The sequence below is a fragment of the Glycine max genome, chromosome 11 (genome assembly GCF_000004515.6).
Source record: "Glycine max cultivar Williams 82 chromosome 11, Glycine_max_v4.0, whole genome shotgun sequence".
Lineage (NCBI taxonomy): Eukaryota > Viridiplantae > Streptophyta > Magnoliopsida > Fabales > Fabaceae > Glycine > Glycine max.
The window spans coordinates 920,465-940,014 of NC_038247.2; the positions used below are offsets into that span (position 1 = coordinate 920,465).

General features: G+C 36.0%; 4 protein-coding genes and 1 pseudogene across 6 annotated transcripts; 3 read left to right on the plus strand and 2 right to left on the minus strand.

The window, feature by feature from the left end:
* On the plus strand, positions 1-3,502 carry LOC100818745 (protein PLANT CADMIUM RESISTANCE 10-like). 3 transcript variants are annotated; one of them, XM_006590287.3, is made up of 5 exons: positions 186-242; positions 346-406; positions 546-721; positions 1,980-2,206; positions 2,912-3,413. In XM_006590287.3, exons 3-5 carry the CDS (start codon positions 553-555, stop codon positions 3,080-3,082), a joined length of 567 nt encoding a protein of 188 aa, XP_006590350.1. In that variant the 5' UTR covers positions 186-242; positions 346-406; positions 546-552; the 3' UTR covers positions 3,083-3,413. The 3 variants fall into 3 exon arrangements, with proteins under 3 accessions (XP_006590349.1, XP_006590350.1, NP_001239942.1); XM_006590286.4 differs by lacking the exons at positions 186-242; positions 346-406 and adding an exon at positions 1-166; NM_001253013.2 differs by lacking the exon at positions 346-406 and having other exon boundaries at positions 206-242; positions 2,912-3,502.
* A 693-nt stretch (positions 3,503-4,195) lies between these two features.
* On the minus strand, positions 4,196-6,236 carry LOC102668425 (pentatricopeptide repeat-containing protein At1g71420-like; annotated as a pseudogene).
* LOC100814666 (pentatricopeptide repeat-containing protein At5g42310, chloroplastic) lies at positions 5,800-8,915 on the minus strand. The gene is made up of 4 exons (XM_014763755.3): positions 7,514-8,915; positions 6,958-7,110; positions 6,790-6,861; positions 5,800-6,624 (listed from the first exon to the last, which is right to left on the minus strand). Exons 1-4 carry the CDS (start codon positions 8,747-8,749, stop codon positions 6,517-6,519), a joined length of 1,569 nt encoding a protein of 522 aa, XP_014619241.1. The 5' UTR covers positions 8,750-8,915; the 3' UTR covers positions 5,800-6,516.
* Positions 8,916-11,554: 2,639 nt separating this feature from the next.
* On the plus strand, positions 11,555-17,693 carry LOC100815191 (pentatricopeptide repeat-containing protein At3g18110, chloroplastic). The gene is made up of 4 exons (XM_006590399.4): positions 11,555-15,339; positions 15,470-15,670; positions 15,829-15,919; positions 16,882-17,693. Exons 1-4 carry the CDS (start codon positions 11,756-11,758, stop codon positions 17,467-17,469), a joined length of 4,464 nt encoding a protein of 1,487 aa, XP_006590462.1. The 5' UTR covers positions 11,555-11,755; the 3' UTR covers positions 17,470-17,693.
* Positions 17,694-18,168: 475 nt separating this feature from the next.
* Positions 18,169-19,550, plus strand: LOC100791084 (succinate dehydrogenase assembly factor 1 homolog, mitochondrial-like). Its single transcript, NM_001252941.3, has 2 exons — positions 18,169-18,791; positions 19,015-19,550. Exon 2 carries the CDS (start codon positions 19,066-19,068, stop codon positions 19,357-19,359), a length of 294 nt encoding a protein of 97 aa, NP_001239870.1. The 5' UTR covers positions 18,169-18,791; positions 19,015-19,065; the 3' UTR covers positions 19,360-19,550.

Below are 19,550 nucleotides of genomic sequence, written 5' to 3' on the forward strand. Positions count from 1 at the left end.
ATAAAATTAAAGTGGAAACGCGAAGCTTGAAGTGAGCAGCACGCGGGAGTAGAGAATAGAGAAATCTGTCTCTGTCTTAACACACAAAGACAAAGGAACGAACTAATCCCTTCCCGACAACAACGCACTTTTTTTATAGCTCGCTTCTGTTTCTCAACCTTTCAAGGTAAACCTAATTTTGATTTTCGTCTATGATTCACCCTTTCTCTCATTACCAATGTCTTTATTCTGTTAGAATGAAGGTTTGGCTCAGATCTGATTTCGCACAATTTTATGCTTTTGATTTCTCCCCTTCTCTCATTATCATTGTTCGCACGATGATAACTATGCCATGATAAATAATAGGGCGCGTTCTGTTGATCGTTTAGCAAAGATCATTATAATTTGAATTTCAGCTGGGTTCATGGTAAATTTCACGTTTAATCAAATTTTGGAGCATTACGTCAAAAGATTGAATGGGAAAAAGCTGGGATTTCATGTTTTCCATTTATGTTTGATAAAATGCTTTGAGGAAGAATTTTGATTAATCGTTTTTTTTTTTGTAGAAGCAATATGAAGAACCAACACGGTTATGTGCCACCTGCTTACATACCTTTGGGGCCGTCGGATTCAGAGGCAGTGGATGTCTCTCTGCTTCAGCGTTCTAGTACCAATGGATCAAACCAAATGCAGGCTCAGTGGTCTTCTGGAATCTGTGCTTGTTGCGATGATATGCAGAGTTGTATGCTACTTCCTTACCCTGTGACCTCATTTTAATACAAAGGTGCCTCTTGACTATGTTTATTTGGTTGTGTTGTGTCCTTGTTCCTTTGATCCTAATCACGTTAAGTATCTTCTATTTTAAATATTAGAGACTCCTGTTAATGATATGATAAAATCAAAATGCAATCAACCACTGGCAAAACAATAGCAGGGGCATCATAGCACCATCCTGCCCCTTTTTTCTATAAAAAAAACATAAGTATCATGGCTGTACTGTAACATAGTTGAGTTTCAAAATTCTATTTTTTGATTTTTACTTCTGTCATATTCATGTTTGTTAAAATCTTTTGTTCAACTTTTGAGGGTGCCTTGGCGCAATGGGGTAAAGGTTGTTGTCTTATGACTTATGAGTCACTGGCTCAAATCCTAAAAACAATCTTTCTACCTGTGGGAGGGTAAGGTTATGTAAGTCTACTCTCCCCTGACCCCACTTGGTGAGAGGCTTGTGCACAAGGCCACCCTTTGTCCAACTTTTGCTATCAGTGTTCTGAATGTGGAAAATTCTCCATATTTTATGATAAAACTCTTTTATGTAAAAGCATATGAAATCCTTTCTTTAGAACCTTGAGAGTAGTATTTTACACTGTATTATTATTCTTTTATTTTCTATCAATCTTGGATGATTTTTATGTTATTTCTTTAGGCGTGTATTTTAATACAACAATAAGGAGATCAGTTACAGTTAATTGACAACTCATTATCTTAAATTTTTGTTGGTGGATTGCAATAGATAGAAGTTTAAGACTATTGCTGCTTTGCTTCTGTTGGTGTGAATGAGGTTGAGGAATTATATCATGGAAATCACAGCAACAAACTGAGAAATAAAGAACAACAGGAGGGGAACAATGAGGATTACGATGGAAAAGCTCTTAATTTTATTTAGGCATTATGTTAGCCTTTATATTGTGTTTGTTGTCTAGCCCATGTTAACAATATTAATTATGTGAACTCTTAACTCATTGAACTTATTTGTGGTTGCTGACTAGAAAAATCTTTTAATGTATTGTGTTCTATTTCACACCAGTTATTTGATATACACACAATAATAAGGGCATGGAGTACACAAAATGCACCAACATTTTGCTCCATAATTAGTAAAAGAACTTTTTCTAGTAAAGAGCATGTTAGTTCTAAACTTCAAACATTTAAATTTAAATTTGCTACAAAAAACTCTTGTTTTGTCTTTTATGATAGTATGTTATTTATCATCTATGCAGGTTGTATTGGTTGTCTTTGTCCTTGCTTTCTCTTTGGGAAGAATGCAGACTTTCTGGGTTCTGGAACTTTCCTGGGATCATGTGTGACCCATTTTATATTATGGAGTGTGGTTAATACAGCCTGTTGCTTATTAACTGATGGCTTGTTTTGGGGATTACCTGGATGCCTTGTTTCATGTTATGCTTGTGGCTACCGCAAGGCTTTAAGGTCAAAGTATAATTTGCCGGTAATGCTATTACAATTATGCTTTGCATTGACTCTTGTACATTATTTTCCTTCTATTTTTCATTTTTGTTGTGGTATTCCAAACTTTTGACAATTCTGTAGCCACAGCGCCTGGAATTCAAGTTTTGTATTTTGCTATTGCACTGTTGCTTTTCAAGAGACTAGTTAATGAAATTTAATTAAAATTATAAATGGTTCTTAATTGCAGGTTAATCAGTCTGTGTATTTGAAATTTAAAATACATCTAATATTTAAATGAGATAAAAAAATGAAAGAAAATATTTCTGCCTTGTGGTAGATCTATAAGGCAGTTTGAAGGATGATATGCCTCAAGTCCCATTGCCTGTGCTTTTCTGATTAAGGAATCAGCCATTTTAGAGATAAATTAAATATACTTTTTCAACTTGCTATTTATTCATATTTCACAGTACTCAAAGGTGAAAGAGCAGTTTCTTGATTATGAGGAAGGCAGGTTTCTCTTAAAATGCTTCTGGTACTGTGAAACACTGCTAAACGAGCATTCGCCTAAAGTATTTTCCCAGTTGCATAACAGTTCCTTGTGTCAATCTATACTTTTTAATTTGCCTATGGTAGACATATTTGAGTATTTTATGTGAATTGCCCAATCTAAAATATTGGATGTCTCAAAACAAATGCCGTGATGATTCTATTGTTTCTATGCTGTAATGATGTTCTTGCCTTGTAGGAAGCACCCTGTGGGGATTTTGTTACCCATTTTTGCTGCCATCCTTGTGCCATTTGTCAAGAGTACCGTGAGATACGTGAAAGATCTGGGGATTGTGAAGCCACAGACTTGAAGCTAGCTGTAGTTACAGCTCCGCCAATTCAGACAATGCATTCTGATTCTAAGCAGTAATACTACTGCTGTTCTCTCCCTGCACAATGACCGTGTATGATCTGAAGGGTTGCAAACTTGACTGAGGCCTGTGGTTCACTCAAAATTACAGTCCCAAGTTAATGTAGTTATACTATAATGCTGATGATCGCGTTTTCTCAGTTTTACCTTTTTAATTTTCTTAGAGAAAACTAGAGGAATGTCATATAGCCAGTTGTACATGAAAATTTTAGTGCGTTTAATGCCTAGTTGCATTACTTTTTTTTAGTGTCACCTTTACCCTTTATACTCTTGAAAGAAAAGTGAAACAACTTATGCCATGGCATTACCTAATTTGTTAATTTGGGGATCATTCTAACTTGCAATTTCACTTAGTTATTTATCATTGCTATGCCTCTCAGTGGGTGAGTTAATGAAGGTTGCCGCTGTACCTTGTCCTAATTGAGATTCAAGAAACCTCCAAAGCCAGTACAGGCTTAACATTGAAAAGAATTCTTATAGAACAAAAAGCTAGTAGGTTAAGACCTTTTTGCGTTCATGTAAGAATTACGTAAATAACTTAGATGGGTTTCTGTGGCATTTTTTCATCGCACTACTTGTTATACTAATGTCATTACATTTTACATAAGATTCAACAAGCAAGCAATCAATAATAATCAATACAATTAAATAGACGGTTATGCTCCAACAGTCAATACAGTCTGCTATTTTACAAAATTTATATTTTTTTTAATCTATTACAATATTTACATTTGAACAATAGAAAGAAGCAAATATACATGTCATGTGGATGAACTGTTGAGATCTATGATGTTCTAAGAATTACATAACAAAACATCAATTTATTAAGAAATTTATGAGATTATTCAGTTTAAAACTCAGAATAATCACTGTAATTATTCCATCCTTATAAATATAATGAATGAAGAAATGTTGTTAGGTGCTTTCCTCCCTTATTCTCCAAGTAGAACATATCCATACAATTGCATTACACTGCTCACTAGAACTTGTGTGCTTCCTCAACTAAAGCAGGTAGACCCAAAGAATCCTCTAGCAGGTATAGACCTAGTTGAGGTATGAAGGTAGTGCGCTACCAATAGTCATACCAGCCATTGCGAGAATGCAAGTGTTAGGTTACCAATAGTCATTACAAGAGCATGCTGCATATTTGAAATGGTGAAAACAGTTTGAATCTCTCGCAGCAATCTCCTTCTGAAATAGATATGATGCTAATTTCATGAAGTTGTGGCAATCCACACAAATACGAATATTCTTCATTATTTTAATTCCTTCGTTCATTATGGCAAATACCAATGCCATCTTCTTACTGTGATGAAGCAATTGGTCTTCTTTGTGCTCCACTTCCGTGTCATACAAGGCTAAGCTAAGCTCTGGCACATAACCCATCTCTTTCAGTTGTCCAATCACTATCTCAAGCCGGCTTAACATTGCCCGTGTTTGGATGATATTGACCACCAGAGCCAAATTCATGAACCTGCTTCCCAATCTCAACCCAGCTTAATCCAGGCTCTTTTCTCACTTTATAGTCGCTCATTTCATTCCTAATCAGGCAAGCTTTTGTAAAACTACCGCCAGAGGAATATATGTTTGACATTTGTACATATCCCAATGAATTGTTTGGTCTAATTCTTTAAATTTATCAGCTGCTGATTTGGCCAAGGGAGTCTTGCCATGCTTCCGGCAAGATCCAAGTAATGAACTCCAAATCACAGAATCAGGTTTCATTGGCATTTTACGTATTAACTCCTCAGCCTCAAATATCTTCCCAGCTCCTCCATAAAGGTCAACCATGCAGGAATAGTGATCTAGTTGAGGAACAACACCATGATCATCAGACATACAGTTAAACAATTTCACTCCTTCGTCAACAAATCCAACATGACTGCAAGCTGAGAGAAGCACGACAAAGGTTGCAGAATCTGTACAGACATTCATTCGCTGGAAGAGCTCCACTGCATCTTTAGTTTGACCATGTATGGCATAAGATTTGAGCATTGAATTCCAAGAAACCAAATCACGGCAGCCCATTTCATTGAATACTTGTTTCGACAAAGCTAAGGAGCCACACCACGCATAAGCATGTATCAAGGCATTACAGAGAACAGTATCTTCCTGAAACCCTTCTTTAATTACTTGTGAGTGAATATCCATGGCACGTTGCTCAGTAGCGAAGTATGTGCTTGCTTTTAAAGCAATAGAGAATGTATACCAGTCTGGCAAATAACTTTGACGATGAAGTTGGCAAAAAAGGAGGAAAGCCTGCTCAGGATCCTGTTCTGCAAACGCAGAAATAAGAGCAGTCCATGACACAATATCCGGTTGGCTACCTGTATCATGGAATATTCTATAACAGCCGGAAATGTGTCCTCCAAGATTTGCATAGGATTTTATCAATGCAGTTATCACTTCAATTTCAGAAATAAACCACTTTTAATAGTGTGACAGTGCAATTGAAAACATTTCCTGAGATATATGTTAATGTCATCAAAAGTACCACATTCATTCAGTGAAGAAAAGACACTAAGTAGCGTGGCACGGTCAAACCCAATTCCATTTCAGTACATATGTGCAAAGAGGCAAATGGCTTTGTCCCCAAGTCCACGAAGTTGAAAACCTGCAATCACTGAATTCCAAGATACAAGATTTTGAAACTCCATTGACTTGAACATGGTCCACGCATCATCCGGTGTCTGAGCATAACCTCCACCAAAACCAGAGTGCTTGCTATATACATTGTAATAAGAGAATTTGCAACATATACATAGGCATCCAAAGAAATTTTCAAAGCAACTACATGCACCAGACACCAGATGATACCTTGGATAGCAAAGCACAACTGATTCCTTGATTAACACGATGATCAATACCCCCGGGGTATCCTGAGCTAACTTGACTTTCCTTGGTCTTGAAATTGTCAGACTAATTTGTCTGAGGATCCCATATTCAATCAAAAGCTGGCATGTCATTGCATCTTTTGCAGCCAATAACATTCTAGTCTTTATTATCAATCTATCATGATCAATGAGCTGAAAGATGATCTTAGAATCATAAATGGATAAAATAAGCACCTGTTTTACAAACCCCCCAAAACATCCTTCTCGGTCCTTGTTTCATTTAAGCACCTTTCTCCCTTTAAGGAGACTGCCACACCCATGATGGAGATTTACCTCCTTAAGCTTCTAGAGATGACATCAACATGAACCGCTGCCCTTTCAAAACTCTAGACACAAGGATCCCTATTTTCACTGACAAGGGAGGACATTCTAGAAAACCTCAATTTCCTTTCTTCAAACTGCTCTCCAGCAAACCAGCACATATCATCAAATCCAATAACACAAACAGTATAAAGCTCACCATGATTTATCAATAGTTGATCAATTTTTAGATGATCGATAGCCAGTGATCAGCTACCGCAGTCCCCAATAATATATTTGTCATGAGTTTGTTCGTTCAAGCACCGTTAAAGCAACTTGTAACATCTGTCTAGCTTTTCTATCAGGAGTGCATCCATCATTCTCCATTTCCTTGTAAATAATGGGAACCTGACCATAATATTATCAATTTATAAGCATGAATTAGGCAACTAGACTGTGATGAGCTTCTTCCTTTTACTAAAAAGAAAGTTGCATATTATCAGAAAACAATAAAAATCAACTTTGTCTTGCAGAAGAAAAAAGACAATAAAATAATTGAAGAATTCACACTACCTCATCGAACTTTTTGGCCCTTATAAATGCCTTCATAAGTGTAGTGTAGGTGACCACATCAGGGCTAACACCCTTCATAAAGTTATAGCAATAGCATCAGTGATTGAAAAAGCATTGCATTAAAAGAATATAATGATGATATTTCCACTGCCAACTAGTAATGCTTACACTTTCTTTTATATGATGATAAACAGATATTGCTTCCATATATCTTCCAGCATTACCAAATGCATTGATTAACATATTGAGCATGACAATATTTGGTTCAATTCCCTCTGCTTCCATAATCTGCAGCACCATAATGACCTGTTCACACAAGCCCTGACAAGAAAACAAATCAGACATGCCCAATAATTGCAATCTTAGAGAAGCAAAGCAATTAAGCATCTTGTTTTTTTCTTTTTTTTGTTGAGCTACAAATGTAACAATCATATCATTTTTACCAGTAAGAGATTACTAAATATGTAGCCAAGAGAAAGATTGAGAAAAAATATAGAAAGAAAAACTTAATGATATATCATTCTCTGCATTCCAAAAGTTACAACATTACTCTTCTTAAATGGTCCAAAAATGGTTTAACTTTTCAATTTATTTCATAACATTAACATTATTGTTATTATACAAATATGATACCAGAACATCAACTTTTAGAAGTTTATGTTCTTATATAAATAGTTATATCCAAAGGGAAGGTTGGACAAACGAACAAGAAAAATTAACATACCTGCTGAGCATAAGCATTTGCTAACACACAAAAAATGCTTGGTGAAACTAGCACACCTTCGGACTTTAGTGCTTGTACACACTCCCCAGCATTCTGAAATTTCCCATATTGTCCATAAATATCAACCAAAACAGCATAAACTGCCCCATATTCTTTGTTTCCCCGGATTTTCATGCTTTCAAAATATTTCTTTATTATGTCCCACTTCCCCTGCTCCCCCAAGCAGCTAATGATGGTGACAAAGATCTTAGGGTCCGGATATAATCCTTGCTCTTGCATATCAGTAAACAAATGAAAGGCTTTCATGAAATCACCTTCTTTGCAGTGCCACTTAATCAGTGAATTCCATGTCACTATGTTTGGCCTCACACCTTCTTTTTGCATTTTCTTGAACAATTTCAACGCCTCATCTAATTCGCCATATTTGCCAAAGGTATCAATAATACTGTTACAAATATGAGTGTCTAAAGAAATCCCCCTCTCCCTAATCTCTTCCAAAACCTCTATTGCTTTCTTCCACATCCCATTGTCCCTATAAATCCCAACAACCTTGCTATACATAAATGAGTTGAGTGGAAACCCCTTTTGCTTCATCTCATTGATTGTTGACCAAGTATCTTCCAACCTACCAGCACCAACATAGTAATCCAGAAAGATCTGATATGTCTCTTTACTCCTCCATATGCCCAAGTCATCCATTTCCTTCAAGACCCCATTTGCAAGTCCTAACAAACCTTTCTTCAAAAACCCTCTAAGCAAACTGTGGTACAAATTCAATTTGGGTTTATAGCCATAACAAACCATTTCCTTAAACAACATATCAGCCTCTGAAGTCCTTCCAACATTTCCAAGGGCTTCAATAAGACAAGCATAAGATGTTGAACTGAGGTGAAACCCCTTAGCTTCCATTTGAGAGAGAAGAGACATAGCTCTATCCAAGTCTCCTTCTTTGCAACATTCACAAATTAATTGGCTGCACAAATTACTGGAAAGTTCTTCATTTTCCCCAATATCAGGACTCCTAAAAAGCGTTGTTTTTATGCTTTTGGTTTTGCTATCAAATTCTGAGCCCACATCTTTGACACCCTTGTTTCGGACCCAGCGATTGGGGGACTTGAGAAAGTTGTGTTTTTTACTACATTGGATAACAATTGCACGAGAGAAGCGTAGAAGAGGGTTACCACGATTGTATGATAGTGAAATTTGCATAGAGCAGAAAACGGAGTGAATATCCATGATGCTACTATTGCCTTGTGTTGTTTCTGTTACAGACAAGCATCACACAGTTCAAATGCAAACAACATATTCTCGGAGAATAGAACCAAAGACAAAAGAAACAATGCCGGAAAATAAAATAAAAATATATATATAAAGAAATCTATGGCTTGAAGGTTTGACGTTATCTTCGGAGTAATCCGAGCATTCAGTTACAATTACAATATATGAATCCAGTCAAGTTGGGTTTGGCGTCCCCACGTGTTTGTTTGCTTTGGAGCATAGGAAATTTTATGTTTATGTTTATGAAACTAAAAAAAAATCATAACACTTGTTAAGGTATAGTAACATATTTAAAATATAATATTTTTTCTTATTAGGTTACATGTTTATAAATATTTAAATTATCAAAATTCAGTATATTTAATGATAAAAAATACTAATAGTTTTATACAATTAATTAAATTTAATATTTATAAAAATATTATTATCATAAGTTTTTAAAATTTGACTTTCACTGACAAATTTTTATTATAGACCAAGTTATTATTTATTTAAGTCAAATAAAATTACTATAGACCATGAAAAAAATTATTATAAATTATACACTTAAAATTTAAACTCGACATCATATATTAAAATAAAATAATTTTTAATCAATTAACATATACATTTTGTACTACTAAAATTTAAACCCTTTCACATAAATATTTATTTTAAAACTTCTTATGTAAATAATTTTTAAGTATTTTTGGGAAATTAAAAAAATTGAAATAGACTAAATTAAAGAGGATTGAGTAAATTAAGGTAAACAGCTTAAACAAATAATAATTGGTGATTGGATAATTGCATATATTATTTATTTTATAATAATTACTTATGTTTAGAGGAATAAATTTATATCATTCCATTATGAAGAATATCGGTCATAAAGAAATAATTGATGATAAATATAAGAACTAGCGTTTATAACAATTGATCTAGCAAGCAATGAGCAATTTGCTTGCCTAAAACAGTTGAAGATTTTTTTTTACTTGATTTGAACATGATTGCTTCATATAAAAAATATATGTGATCTATAAAAACAAAAATAAAATTTTATTTCCTAATGAACTCCACTCAAAAGTAAGGATAATTTTGGGAAGAACACAATAATCACTACTAATAGATGATTCAACTTCAAAATGATGCAGTCTTGGATTTTTTAATTGTTCACCATTGTCTTACCTTCTAGAAAAAATTACTTTAAAAATCATTAAAAATAATTTTTACATATTAATGGTATGTTTTATTGGAATAAAAAAATCTAAATAACAATATATTAACTTTTGTTTTATTAAAACAAATAAATTAAACAACTCCTAAAAGAATTATATGATTTCTTCTATTTTTCTTCTCATTTAAATTTCTAAATTTTCTCACAATATTAATACTTAAGTAGAATTTGTCACAGTTGCTCCTCGATCGGGAGACCCTTTGCTCTCCGAAGGTTGAAAAACTAGTTATTCCTGCAATTGTTGAACTTACATATACATGGACTAGAGTTTTTGGCTTCACACATCTGGACGAATCACTCAGGCAAGAAATGAAGTCACTGAATATGATGGTCTTCCCTAGCATAGATATGTTACAGATGCTTTTGGTGTAACAAGAAAAACACGAAGGTAATAAAACAACAAGTGTTGATAATGTTTTTGTTTATTGATATTTCAAAAGTTACTTTTGTCTGTGTGTATAAGTTTAGTTTTTGTTTCTTTTTTCTGACAGGTTATGAGAAAATGGAAAATAGAGACAATGATTTTTTTAAGGCCCAAATGGAAAATAGGTCAGATATGGGTTCTTCAACTCCACAAGATCCTCATGAAAGTGATGAAGTTAGTTCAAATCCTGCTAATGAGACGAATGATGAATGCAACGATGCTTCTTAAGAACTAAACAACCAATTTTTGGTTGATGGGATTCTCTGTTCCAAATCTCATTATGAGGAAATGTGTTTGCCACAATGAGCTAGAAATGAAGAATAAAGCAGCAGCTACTTCCCTTGTTGATAGATTAGTTTCTTTTACCAAATGTTAATCCATTTCTCTGATTGACACTTCTGTTAGTAGTCACCCATTAGATATTCTGAAAGTTCAAGCTTTGGTTCAGAAAATTACTTGTTCTGATCCATGTTCAGCAGAAGAAAACTTTGACAAGAAGTGTCACTCGTCTGTCGTTATGAATTGACATTCATCAGAGCTTGACTTTAATCCATTGCCTACTAAAGAGGTTTATATGAATGATGCTCTTGAAGTTGTTTATTCAGGGAATATATCCCAAAAGAATATTACAAAATGTTGATTTTGAGGGAAATGTTGTTTGGTTCCTTGTCATTAAAGTTGATTTTATTTTTTGTGAATGTTTCTTCTGCCAAAAAGATTCAACTGCATCTGACACCAGACATGTTGTCGTATGATCATGTAGCCGAATGAGTAAAGTTACTGAAGTTGATATAGTCTTCAACACAAGGCAATACTTTACTTACAATTTATGATTGTGCGATTCCTATTGTATACATCTTGTATAGTAGATATGAGTCTCTGCCAAAAATTATTTTTTATATTAATGGTATGTTTTAATGAAAAGAAAAAACACAAATAACAATATATTAACTTTTGTTTGATTAAAATAAATAAATAAAATAAGTTCTAAAACAAAAATTTATTTCATTTTTCTTTTCATTTAAATTTCAAAGTTTTCTCACAATATTATTACTTGGAAGTAGAGTTTGGCATGGCCAACTATAAATGAGAAGCATCTCTCTCTGATCCCGGCGCGCCAAGCGAAAAAATATCTAAATTCCTGGATAACAAAATAAAAGACAGAACAGAAGAGGTTATGAATGACCGAAACTTTCATTCAGTTCGTCTATCCAATCCAATCTGTTATAGTTCCACTTTCTTCCACACTACACATTAACACATTGGGCTCGACTCAAATGATAAATGTTGCATTTTACAATTGCAAGAGACCCTGAGCTGAACAAACATGTCTGTCCCTGTCCCTGTCTCTGTCTCTGTCTCTGGTTCAGGGTTACTTAGTTTTCCTTCAATTCAGCGACCACATTCCAACCCTCCACCCAAACACGCCGCACTTCCTTCCACTTCCCCTGAACCCGACACTGATACTAATTCCTCTTCAGAACCCAACACCGTTAAACCCGTCAAGTTCATCTACACCAGAGCATCGCCTTCAATAAGATGGCCCCACCTCAAACTCTCCCAAACCTACCCTTCCACGCAACCCCACTTTCCCCAAAACGACATTTTCCCCTCCAAAACTCCACCTTCCGAGTCCCCAGAAGAAGAATCCCCAAAACCTGTTGTAAACGACGACGACGACGACGAAGCCCAAGAAGCCTTAGGGAGACGCAGCAAGACAAGGGTTAAAAAAATGAACAAATTGGCACTGAAAAGGGACAAGAATTGGAGGGAAAGAGTGAAGTACTTAACGGACACCATTCTGGCGTTGAAGTCGGAGGAGTTCGTGGCGGGTGTGTTGGAAGAACGCAGAGTTCAGATGACACCTACCGATTTCTGCTTTGTGGTCAAATGGGTGGGTCAACAAAACTGGCAACGCGCGCTTGAACTCTACGAGTGCTTGAATTTGCGGCACTGGTATGCACCCAATGCCAGAATGGTTGCAACCATCTTGGGTGTGTTGGGAAAGGCCAATCAAGAAGCACTTGCTGTTGAAATCTTCGCCAGGGCTGAGTCAAGTGTAGGGGACACGGTTCAAGTCTACAATGCCATGATGGGTGTGTATGCCCGCAATGGTCGCTTCAGTAAGGTAAAGGAGCTGCTTGATTTAATGCGTGAGAGAGGGTGTGTGCCTGACCTTGTCAGTTTCAATACTTTGATTAATGCAAGGATGAAGAGTGGCGCAATGGAGCCTAATTTGGCTCTTCAGCTGTTGAATGAAGTGAGGAGGTCCGGGATTAGGCCGGATATAATAACTTACAATACCCTTATAAGTGCTTGCTCTAGGGAATCCAATTTGGAGGAGGCAGTTGCGGTTTTCAGTGATATGGAGTCTCACCGGTGTCAGCCGGACCTGTGGACTTACAATGCTATGATTTCAGTGTATGGTAGATGTGCGCGTGCTAGGAAAGCCGAGGAGCTGTTTAAAGAATTGGAGTCTAAAGGGTTTTTTCCTGATGCTGTGACTTATAATTCTCTCTTGTATGCTTTTTCTAGAGAAGGGAACACGGAAAAAGTAAGGGATATTTGTGAAGAGATGGTGAAAAGGGGGTTTGGCCAGGATGAGATGACATACAACACTATCATACACATGTATGGGAAGCAAGGCCGGCATGATCAGGCAATGCAGATTTATAGAGACATGAAGTCTTCTGGTAGGAATCCTGATGCGGTTACGTATACTGTTTTGATAGATTCACTTGGAAAAGCAAGTAAGGTTGAGGAAGCTGCAAATGTGATGTCGGAAATGCTGGATGCAGGAGTCAAGCCCACTTTGCACACGTATAGTGCTTTGATTTGTGCTTATGCAAAGGCTGGAAAGCGAGAAGAGGCTGAAGAGACATTTAATTGCATGCGTAGATCAGGGATCAAACCTGATCGTCTGGCGTACTCAGTTATGTTGGATTTCTTTCTGAGATTCAATGAGATGAAAAAGGCTATGGGGTTGTATCATGAAATGATTCGTGAAGGTTTCACGCCAGATAATGGTCTCTATGAGGTCATGATGCATGCACTTGTGAGGGAAAACATGTGGGATGTTGTTGACAGAATTATTAGAGATATGGAAGAACTGAGTGGTATGAATCCACAAGTTATTTCGTCGGTTCTTGTTAAGGGGGGATGTTATGATCATGCTGCTAAAATGTTGAAAGTTGCCATCAGCAATGGCTATGAATTGGATCATGAAATTTTTTTATCGATCATGAGTTCTTATAGCTCATCTGCTAGATATTCAGAAGCATGTGAACTTCTTGAATTCTCGAGAGAACATGCTCCAAATGATATTCAAATGATCACAGAAGCACTCATCATTATACTTTGTAAGGCTAAAAAGTTAGATGCAGCCTTGGAGGAATACAGAAGTAAAGGAGAACTTGGTCAATTTAGAAGTTGTACAATGTATGAATCTCTTATTCAGGAATGTATACAGAATGAACTCTTCGATGTAGCTTCTCAGATTTTCTCTGACATGAGATTCAATGGTGTTGAGTCATCTGAATGTCTGTACCAAGGTATGGTGTCAGTCTACTGTAGAATGGACTTACCTGAGACAGCCCACCATTTGTTGTATCATGCAGAGAAAAATGGTATTATTCTTGATAATGATATATCTGTTTACATTGATATCGTTGAAACATATGGGAAGTTAAAGATATGGCAAAAGGCAGAAAGCTTAGTGGGGAGTCTCAGGCAAAGATGTTCAAAAATGGATAGGAAGGTGTGGAATGCTCTAATACATGCTTATGCATTCAGTGGTTGTTACGAACGAGCTAGAGCTATTTTTAACACAATGATGAGAGATGGCCCTTCTCCAACTGTAGATTCCGTAAATGGTCTATTACAGGCTTTAATTGTTGACAGGAGACTGAATGAGCTTTATGTTGTAATCCAGGAATTGCAAGACATGGGATTAAAGATTAGTAAAAGTTCTATTCTTTTGACGCTTGAAGCATTTGCTCAGGCAGGGAACTTATTTGAGGTACAGAAAATATACAATGGAATGAAAGCTGCTGGTTATTTTCCTACCATGCATGTTTACAGAATTATGCTTAGATTGCTGTGTAAATGCAAAAGAGTAAGGGATGTAGAAACAATGTTATGTGAGATGGAAGAGGCAGGATTTCAGCCCGATCTTCAAATTTGCAATTCTATACTTAAATTATATTTAGGTATTGAAGATTTTAAAAGCATGGGTATCATTTACCAGAAGATTCAAGATGCTAGTCTTAAACCAGATGAAGAAACATATAATACATTAATTATAATGTACTGCAGAGACCGTAGACCGGAAGAAGGTTTTTCATTGATGAATAAAATGAGAAGCCTTGGTCTGGAGCCTAAGCTGGACACATACAGAAGCTTGATCACAGCATTTAATAAGCAACGCATGTACGAACAGGCTGAGGAACTTTTTGAAGAGCTTAGATCAAATGGTTATAAACTGGACCGTGCTTTTTATCATTTAATGATGAAAACGTATAGAACTTCTGGGGATCATCGGAAAGCTGAAAATCTACTGGCCATAATGAAAGAATCAGGGATAGAGCCCACTATTTCCACCATGCATTTGCTTATGGTTTCTTACGGTAAATCTGGGCAGCCTGAGGAAGCCGAGAATGTCCTTAAAAACTTGAGAACAACTGGAGTGGTTCTGGATACATTACCTTATAGCTCTGTTATTGATGCGTATCTCAAAAAAGGAGATTTTAAAGCTGGAATTGAAAAACTCACAGAGATGAAGGAAGCAGGCATAGAACCAGACCATCGAATATGGACATGCTTTATCAGAGCTGCAACCTTGTCTGAGGGAACAAATGAAGCCATTGTTCTTTTAAATGCACTCCAAGATGCTGGATTTGATCTACCGATCAGGTACTGCTTAGATTTTTAATTATTATTTCATTTTATGTTAAAAGATCAGTTTTTAGAGTCGTCAAGAGGGAAGAAGCACAAATCTAGTCTTTCATATTTTTCCAGTTAATAATGAATTCTAATTGTTCAGGCTTCTAAAAGAAAAATCTGAGTCACTAGTTTCAGAAGTTGACCAATGTCTGGAGAGACTGGAACCTGTGGAAGACAATGCAGCCTTTAACCTTGTCAATGCTTTGGTGGATCTCTTGTGGGCATTTGAACTCCGGGCTACTGCATCATGGGTTTTCCAATTAGCAATCAAAAGAAGCATTTATCGCCATGATATTTTTAGGTAGGTTTTATGGGTACCTTAGCATAATTCTTAACTATGATATGCTTTTGGAGGAAGTTGTAAACTGCCGAAACACAGCATATGTCTTGTCATAATTTTCAAATGTAGTGTTTAGTAGCTCAACTAGGTTGCTTATTGCTTGTATCAATCAATTGCAGAGTTGCTGATAAGGACTGGGGGGCTGATTTTAGAAAACTATCTGCTGGTTCAGCTCTTGTTGGTCTTACGTTATGGCTTGACCACATGCAGGTGACTTCTCTTTACCTTTTAAGTTCCCTTCAAAATTGTCTATGCTCATTCTTGTGCTATCCATGGTAATAATACTTCCCAAATTTTGAGATTGTGCCCTGCTTTCCACTATGGCGCTACGTTTCATATAGTTTTTGTGATAAAGATCTGCAAAACCAACTTCCTCTGACTGTAACTATGGCTTTTATGATTGTCGTTAAAGCCTAAAGCCTGGATGTTAGCTCAAAACTTGGTAGAATTGAAATGTGCTGTACTGTGCCACACAAGTGTTTGCATTTTTACTCAATTTTTTTCCACAGAAAGTCAGTTAACTAGTAAATGGACTAGGTTTTACTGTTTTAGGATGACAGATTCTCGATATTAAGGTAGTAACCCATAACTTGCAAGAAGCTGGTCCACTAACACTACTGATTTATATCTAATTTAACTCATAAATTGCTTAGGGCATTGAAATAACAAACAAATATGAGGTTTTAGATTTTTATTTTTATTTTCTTTTTACCGCCATAACTTTATTGGGTGCTTGAGATCATATTTACTATTAACAATTACAGCTGGAGTTCATCTCACAGTCCTCCTCCTCCTTTCTCTGTCACACTTTCTCACACAGAAGCCATACTGCCAGAATTGCTTCAACATATACACTTGCTTAGGAAGTTTTTCTAGGTAGTTGACATTAAAATTGCTTGCTATATATGAAATCAAAAGCATTATTATTATTATACTACACCTAGACGCAGGTATGCAATTTTGACCCGTTATTGACCTAATCTTGTTGCATAACTTACACACTCTTTCCCATGCTTTTAATTTTGTTTTATTTTTAATATATTAAAATTTGTGCCATTGCATTATGAGCCATAAGCATTGTTATCATTGATGACAAATATAATATTCACCATTTAATTAGCTCTAGATTCTCTCTGTTTGACCTTAACATTTGGACTTTGGTTGCATGGCAGGATGCCTCCTTGCAGGGTTATCCAGAGTCACCAAAATCAGTTGTACTTATAACGGGAACAGCAGAGTATAACATGGTATCTCTTGACAGCACATTGAAGGCATGCCTTTGGGAAATGGGATCGCCTTTTCTTCCTTGTAAGACACGACAAGGCATCCTTGTGGCCAAGGCTCACTCTCTCAGGATGTGGCTAAAAGACTCCCCATTTTGCTTGGATCTGGAGTTAAAAGATGCTCCTAGTCTCCCCGAGTTAAATTCGATGCGGCTTATAGAAGGGTGCTTCATAAGGCGTGGCCTTGTTCCAGCATTCAAGGAAATTACTGAGAAACTTGAGATAGTGAGTCCCAAGAAATTTTCCAAATTGGCTTTATTACCAGATGATCAGAGAAGTAAAACCATTCAAGCTTATAAGGAGGGAAGGAAAGAGAAATTGGAAAAAAGCAAGAAAGTTGTTGACCCCAAACGGCTGAAGAAGATCAGGATGATCAGGAAGCTCAAGAGAAGGAAGTATTTTCGGGAACAGGCCATTCCAAATGCAATTGGGAAACAGAAGACTTTCAAACCACTTGGTGCCGAACGAGCACCGTAATGAAATGCCAAACCCTGCATTCTGCAAGCTTACATTGTACAGATAGCAATCTGCCTGACATAAACAAGAACTGTAAACAAAAAAAAAAATGTTGTGACTGTCATTTCTAATCCATCACCGAAATGTTCATTGCATTGTATTTGTATGGTCCTGTATAAAGTTCATAAACCAGAAGAATTGTCTAACTCCGGGTTTGTGGTGTGAATGAAGTGATATTCGTTGAACGTGAATTAGCACAATTGCTCCTTTTCTATTCATCCAATCTCTCTCTTTGGTCGAGAAACATTTTATTCATTCTTAGGAAGAGAATGTCTAATAAACTAGAGAAACAACTAGCCGGAATCAAAATTGTACAAGCTTTGAACACGAAGAAACGACCAATAAACGTTGAGTCAAAACTTGAGTGACTCACTCAAATCACTTTGGTAAGAAAAATGTTTTAAATTTTTTGTGAAAGTGACTTGTGAATAAAATTTTCCTATAATTGATAGAAGAAATTAAAAATGTTTCTCAAGTATAAATTTTTTGGGAATGTTATTTTATATATAAAATGTAAATAAAATATTTCCACACTCATAAGTGAGATTCCTGAGAATTTATTTAAACATATTATTTCTAAAAATATTGAATAATAATCAAGCATGCAATATAAAATTTCTAAGAAGTCTTATTCATGGGATTGAGATTTTTATGAAAATGATTTAGTTGAGAATGAAAAATTCCCTATGCTAAATCTCACATATCCGGTTTCTGATTTTTTTTCCTCTCATTCTCGCTGGGCATCATGAGTGTTGGGGGGTACAAATGATCATTGGCACTAATATTTCCTCTAATTCTAGGCTCAAGTCCAATAATTCTTCAGTAACAAATAGTATTTTTTACACAGGTAATAGATATTGTTTATGGGTCAGTTTTGTGTGATGTTGGGCGGAGGAATAAATATAAACCAACCAAAATGAGTGAAAAAAAAGATAAATAATTGTTTTTTTTATGAGTATAAATAATTGGTTTGGGTTGATTCATAGAATTTCTATTTGAAATTTAATTGGAAAAAAAACTAAAAAAGTGTAAATATTAAATAGAAACCCCTTTTGTTTACCAAGTAACCCAAATACTTGTGTCTATTGAGCCCATTTCAAATCATAGCTAGCCAAGAGCTACCTTACCAAACTTTCCCTTTCCGAGGCTTAGGTCACCGACTCACCGGACAGCACCGCACCGTTGTCGGATGGATTGCAAGTACCTAATCTGATCGTCGCCTATTGAATTTCGATCCGAAGCAATTCATTTCAGATAATTTGTTCGTCCCCTTCGAGTTTCAGGTAATCAATATCGTTATCTAATTGAGAAAAATATTGTCTGTAAAGTATTTGATGAAATGCCTAATAAGGATTTGAATCCTTAATAGGGCTTTTTGGTTTCTGATTCTAATAGTGCAATGGATTGGGATTGTTCATATCTTCATATTGTTTGTCGCTTTCATAAGCGATGTAATAAAATGTGACCAAACTCATACTCGTTAGTATTGTTGTTCTTTCTTGACAGAAAAACTATATATATTGGTGGACACGACACGACACGACACAACACAATGCAATGGGAAGCTCCAAAGTTCAAAGGCTTTCCGGGATGCAAAAGCAAGTACTTAGCCTATACAGAGGGTTTCTGCGTGCAGCACGTTCCAAATCGGAGGAAGAACGGTGCAAGATAGAGTCAATTATATCGCAAGAGTTTCGGCGTAATGCGGAGGATGTAGATCGCAAAAATTTTCTCTACATTGAGTACTTACTTCGCCGTGGCAACAAACAACTTGATCAGCTTAAAAACCCTGGTACTACAGGGTTATCTTCGTTGCAACTTCATTACTCTCACCCTTCAAGTAAGGGTTAAAATGCTTGTCATTAATTATTACTACAGTTCTGTTTCGTGAGATATTCGCAATTTATTAAGTCCAATAACAAAATCAGTTGCTTACTGTGGACTTACGTTTGATTTTGTATTCCCAAGGATAATCACATGAATTTCACTTTCGGTTTGTAATTTTGAAATCTTAAAAAACTGGACCCAATTTTAGATTTGAA

What these genes read in the sequence shown, in the direction of transcription:
- LOC100818745 (XM_006590286.4), top strand. Translation starts at nt 553, where the DNA reads ATGAAGAACCAACACGGTTATGTGCCACCTGCTTACATACCTTTGGGG. An exon ending in TTGCGATGATATGCAGAGTT is followed by an intron (nt 722 to 1,979) that starts GTATGCTACTTC and finishes TCATCTATGCAG; the next exon opens with GTTGTATTGGTTGTCTTTGT. An exon ending in GGTCAAAGTATAATTTGCCG is followed by an intron (nt 2,207 to 2,911) that starts GTAATGCTATTA and finishes CTTGCCTTGTAG; the next exon opens with GAAGCACCCTGTGGGGATTT.
- LOC100814666 (XM_014763755.3), bottom strand. Translation starts at nt 8,749, where the DNA reads ATGGATATTCACTCCGTTTTCTGCTCTATGCAAATTTCACTATCATAC. An exon ending in CAAATGCTTATGCTCAGCAG is followed by an intron (nt 7,111 to 7,513) that starts GTATGTTAATTT and finishes TTTTCTTGTCAG; the next exon opens with GGCTTGTGTGAACAGGTCAT. An exon ending in ATCATCATATAAAAGAAAGT is followed by an intron (nt 6,862 to 6,957) that starts GTAAGCATTACT and finishes AACTTTATGAAG; the next exon opens with GGTGTTAGCCCTGATGTGGT.
- LOC100815191 (XM_006590399.4), top strand. Translation starts at nt 11,756, where the DNA reads ATGTCTGTCCCTGTCCCTGTCTCTGTCTCTGTCTCTGGTTCAGGGTTA. An exon ending in GGATTTGATCTACCGATCAG is followed by an intron (nt 15,340 to 15,469) that starts GTACTGCTTAGA and finishes CTAATTGTTCAG; the next exon opens with GCTTCTAAAAGAAAAATCTG. An exon ending in TATCGCCATGATATTTTTAG is followed by an intron (nt 15,671 to 15,828) that starts GTAGGTTTTATG and finishes AATCAATTGCAG; the next exon opens with AGTTGCTGATAAGGACTGGG.
- LOC100791084 (NM_001252941.3), top strand. Translation starts at nt 19,066, where the DNA reads ATGGGAAGCTCCAAAGTTCAAAGGCTTTCCGGGATGCAAAAGCAAGTA.